Source organism: Pipra filicauda, unplaced genomic scaffold (assembly GCF_003945595.2).
Source record: "Pipra filicauda isolate LSUMZ 115617 unplaced genomic scaffold, ASM394559v2 scaffold1314_size30645_pilon, whole genome shotgun sequence".
Classification (NCBI taxonomy): domain Eukaryota; kingdom Metazoa; phylum Chordata; class Aves; order Passeriformes; family Pipridae; genus Pipra; species Pipra filicauda.
This window is the reverse complement of record NW_024103779.1, coordinates 25880-30645: the sequence shown is the minus strand read 5'-3', so window position 1 is coordinate 30645 and position 4766 is coordinate 25880. Positions and strand designations below refer to the sequence as shown.

Below are 4766 nucleotides of genomic sequence, written 5' to 3'. Positions count from 1 at the left end.
CTGGAACACTTGGGAAGGTGACGCTGGTTTGTCACCTCGAGCGGAGGAGAAGAGCTGGATCCCAGGTTTCTCTGGATTGGATCCCGGTTTTCCTTGGCCACATCCCTGCTCTGGGATGTTCCAGGGGCCAGGGGGACAATGATCCCAAAACCATGGAGTTCCGTGGAGCCGGGAAAACAGGCAGGGAATGGTCCTGGAATACTTGGGAAGGTGACACTGGTTTGTCACCTCGAGTGGAGAAGTGAAGTGTCAGATTTCCCTGGATTTTATCCCGGTTTTCCTTGGACACATTCCTGCCCTGGGATGCTCCAGGGGGCAGAGGGACAATGATCCCAAAGCCATGGAGCTTCCTGGAGCCGGGAAAACAGGCAGGGAATGGTCCTGGAATACTTGGGAAGGTGACACTGGTTTGTCACCTCGAGTGGAGAAGTGAAGTGTCAGATTTCCCTGGATTTTATCCCGGTTTTCCTTGGACACATTCCTGCCCTGGGATGCTCCAGGGGGCAGAGGGACAATGATCCCAAAACCATGGAGTTCCGTGGAGCCGGAAAAACAGGCAGGGAATGGTCTTGGAGCCGGGAAGGTGACACTGGTTTGTCACCTCGAGCGGTGAAAGGAAGTGTCAGATTTCCCTGGATTTTATCCCGGTTTTCCTTGGACACATCCCTGCTCTGGGATGCTCCAGGGGGCTGGATGGACAATGATCCCAAAGCCATGGAGCTTCCTGGAGCCGGGAAAACAGGGAAGGATCCTGGAATACTTTGGAAGGTGACACTGGTTTGTCACCTCGAGCAGAGGGGAGGAGCAGAGCTGGATCCCGAGTTTCCCTGGATGAGATCCCAGTTTTCCTTGGCTGCATCCCACTCTCCCGGAGCAGGGAGGTCTGGCTGAGTCCCAGCAGGACACGCCAGGGCTTGGATCCTTCCCAGGCCCGGCTTTGGCAGGAGCAGCTCCAGGAAATCTCCGGAGCTCCGGGAGCGCGTGTCCGGCCCTTCCCACCCTCGGATGACTCCGGGCTTGGAATGAGCCAAGGCAGCTGCTCCGGAGGCTGGGAGGGGACATTCCCACCCTCGGGAACGGGGATGGGAGGAGGAGAGGGCAGCGGGAATCATCCCGGAGCGGCTCCACCCAGATCCGACAAAATCCGGGAGAAGCTCCAGGGACTCCCGGGATGTTTTCCAGCTGGGAGAAACTCCGCGTTCTCCCGGATCCAGGAGGACACGCCCCGGGGGTTTCCAGGCTCCGGTTGGGCCTGGAAGGGGGGGATCCGAGGTCGGAGGAGGGTCGGAGCCGAGGTCAGGGAAGGACAGGGTGTTCCGGAACGCCGGGAGAGGTGGCCCCATGCCTGCTGGGAAGGAGCCAGGGAACAGTCGGATTCTGGAACAGGGAGGTCCTGGCAGGGTCCCGAAATGTCCCGTTAACCCCAAAGCTCCCGGAGGGAGCTTTGGGGTTAACGGGACATTTCGGGACCCTGCCGTTATCCCGGGTCGCTCCAGGTCCTGTCCGAGCGGGATGGAACACCCAGGGCTGGACATTCCCACCCAGAGCGGGACAATCCCACCCCCTGTTGGACATTCCCACCCAGTCTTGGACATTCCCAGCCACTGTTGGACATTCCCAAACACAGTTGGACATTCCCACCCTCTCCTGGACATTCCCGACTGTTTTTGGACATTCCCAAGCTCTGTTGGACATTCCCACCCAACTCTTGGACAAACCCAACTCTTGGACAAACCCAACTCTTGGACATTCCCACCCACCCTTGGACATTCCCACCCACTCTTGGACAAACCCAACTCTTGGACATTCCCAGTCATTGCTGGACATTCCCACCTTCAGATGGACATTCCCACCCACTCTTGGACATTCCCAAGCTCCGTTGGACAAACCCAACTCTTGAACAAACCCAACTCTTGGACATTCCCACCCACTGCTTGACATTCCCAACTGTTGTTGGACATTCCCAAGCTCTGCTGGACATACCCAACTCTTGGATGCACCCAACTCTTGGACAAACCCAACTCTTGGATGCACCCAACTCTTGGACATTCCCACCCACTGTAGGACATTCCCAGTCACTCTTGGACAAACCCAACTCGTGGACATTCCCAAGCCCTGTTGGACAAAATCAACTCTTGGACTCACCCAACTCTTGGACATTCCCACCCACTCTTGGACAAACCCAACTCTTGGACATTCCCACCCACTGCTTGACATTCCCAACTGTTGTTGGACATTCCCAAGCTCTGCTGGACACACCCAACTCTTGGACACACCCAACTCTTGGACAAACCCAACTCTTGGCCATTCCCACCCTCCGTCGAACATTCCCACCTGCCGTTGCCCATTCCCGCCCCGTGGCCATGCCGGCGTTCCCGGGATATCCCTGGGGAGTCCTTCCCATCCCGGTGTGTCCCTGGGAATTCCCTCCCATCCCGGTGTGTCCCTGGGGATTCCCTCCCATCCCGGTGTGTCCCTGGGAATTCCCTCCCATCCCGGTGTGTCCCTGGGGATTCCCTCCCATCCCGATGTGTCCCTGGGGATTCCCTCCCATCCCGGGATGTCCCTGGGGAGTCCCTCCCATCCCGGTGTATCCCTGGGAATTCCCTCCCATCCCTGGGGAGTCCCTCCCATCCCGGTGTATCCCTGGGAATTCCCTCCCATCCCGGGGATTCCCTCCCATCCCGGTGTGTCCCTGGGGATTCCCTCCCATCCCGGTGTGACCCTGGGAATCCCCTCCCATCCCGGTGTGTCCCTGGGGAGTCCCTCCCATCCCTGCGTGTCCCTGGGGATTCCCTCCCATCCCGGTGTGACCCTGGGGATTCCCTCCCATCCCGGTGTATCCCTGGGAATTCCCTCCCATCCCGGGGATTCCCTCCCATCCCGATGTGTCCCTGGGGATTCCCTCCCATCCCGATGTGTCCCTGGGGATTCCCTCCCATCCCGGGATGTCCCTGGGGAGTCCCTCCCATCCCGATGTGTCCCTGGGGAGTCCCTCCCATCCCGGCGTGTCCCTGGGGATTCCCTCCCATCCCGATGTGTCCCTGGGGATTCCCTCCCATCCCGGCGTGTCCCGGCAGGTCCCGAGGAAGGCTCCCTGCGGCTGGTGAACGGTTCGGGGCCGCACGAGGGGCGCGTGGAGATCCTGCACGGGGGCCGCTGGGGCACCGTCTGCGACGACGGCTGGGACGGCCCCGACGGAGCCGTCGTGTGCCGGGCCCTGGGATACCCCGGAGCCGACGACGTCTTCCGCATGGCCCGCTTCGGGCAAGGTGGGAATCGACCCCGGGGAAACGCCGGGATGGCTCCCCAGGGGAACGGGGAAAGGCCGCGGGGTGGGATCCGGGAGGTGCCGGGAGAGGGATTGGCCAACCCGGCCTGGGATGTTCCCAGGGATCCGGGACGGGGGTGGTTTGGTCCCGGGGTGTCCTCATCCCGGGAATGCCACAGTTTGGGTGGATCCTGGGAATGGTTTGGGTGGGAAGGGACCGCAAAGCTCATCCAGGTCCAGCTGGAACAGGGACACTTCCCGCTGTCCCAGGGAATCCAACCCGGCCTGGGACACTCCCAGGGATCCAGGGGCAGCCCCAGCTTCTCTGGGAATTCCAGCCCAGCCCCTCCCCACCCTCCCAGCCAGGAATCCCTTCCCAATCTCCCCCCCAAATCTCCCCTTTCCCACTGGGATCCATTCCCTGGGGCCTGGCATTCCAGGCCCTGAGCCCCAGGCCCTCTCCAGCTCTCCTGGAGCCCCTTCAGGCTCTGGAATGTGCTCCAAGCTCTCCCGGGATCCTTCCCAAATCCAGCCTGGCCATTCCCAGCTCTCCCAGCCTGGAGCCAGAGCCTGCCATTGGATCCAGCCCCAGCCCAGCTCCTCCCTGGGAAGGAGTTCCGGGAACAAGGGGGTTCCCTGGGAATCTCGGCACTCAGGGCAGGGTCTCCCTTCCCCTTTCCCGCCTTTTCCATCCCCACATTCCAGAAAACCCCCTCTGCCTGGATTCTGAGTGTCCTTTAACCTGGAACAGTTTGGGTGGGAAGGGACTTTAAGGACCATCCCATTCCATGTTCAGGGACACCTCCCGCTATCCCAGGGAATCCAACCCGGCCTTGGACACTCCCAGGGATCCAGGGGCAGCCACAGCTTCTCTGGGAATTCCAGCCCAGCCCCTCAGGGTGCCCCTTTCTATCCCTGTGTGTATGCCCGTGCATTCCCATGTCTATCCCGGCATTCCCTGTGTATTCCCGTGTATCCCTGCATTTCCATGTCTATCCCGGCATTCCCTGTCCCCCTCAGGCTCCGGCAGGATCTGGATGGACGACGTTTCCTGCACGGGCTCCGAGGATTCCCTGGAGCTCTGCAGCTTTTCGGGATGGGGACGGACCAACTGCGGGCACGCCGAGGACGCGGGGGTCAGGTGTCGGACCCCCTGACATTTTGGGGTCAGGTGTAGGACCCCCTGAGATTTTGGGGTCAGGTATCGGACCCCCCTGAGCTTTTGGGGTCCCCACAGACCCCTCTGAGCTTCTGGGGTCAGGTGCCAGACCCTCTGAGCTTTTGGGGTCCCCACAGACCCCCTTGAGCTTTGGGGTCAGGTGCCAGACCCCCTGAGCTTTTGGGGTCCCCATGGACCCCCTGACATTTGGGGTCAGGTGCCCACAGACCCTCCTGAGGTTTTGGGGTGCCCACAGACCCCCCTGACATTTGGGGTCAGGTGCCAGACCCCCCTGAGATTTGGGATCCCCACAGACCCCCTGACATTTGGGGTCAG

General features: G+C 61.0%; 1 protein-coding gene across 1 annotated transcript; it reads left to right on the top strand.

The window, feature by feature from the left end:
• The first annotated feature begins 1469 nt into the window (after window positions 1–1469).
• Window positions 1470–4504, top strand: LOC120322568 (soluble scavenger receptor cysteine-rich domain-containing protein SSC5D-like). Its single transcript, XM_039378201.1, has 2 exons — window positions 1470–3272; window positions 4292–4504. The coding sequence occupies exons 1-2, from the start codon at window positions 2561–2563 to the stop codon at window positions 4426–4428; spliced, it is 849 nt and encodes a 282-aa protein (XP_039234135.1). The 5' UTR covers window positions 1470–2560; the 3' UTR covers window positions 4429–4504.
• The last annotated feature ends 262 nt before the right edge of the window (window positions 4505–4766 follow it).

What these genes read in the sequence shown, in the direction of transcription:
- LOC120322568 (XM_039378201.1), top strand. Translation starts at nt 2,561, where the DNA reads ATGTCCCTGGGGAGTCCCTCCCATCCCGGTGTATCCCTGGGAATTCCC. An exon ending in CATGGCCCGCTTCGGGCAAG is followed by an intron (nt 3,273 to 4,291) that starts GTGGGAATCGAC and finishes TGTCCCCCTCAG; the next exon opens with GCTCCGGCAGGATCTGGATG.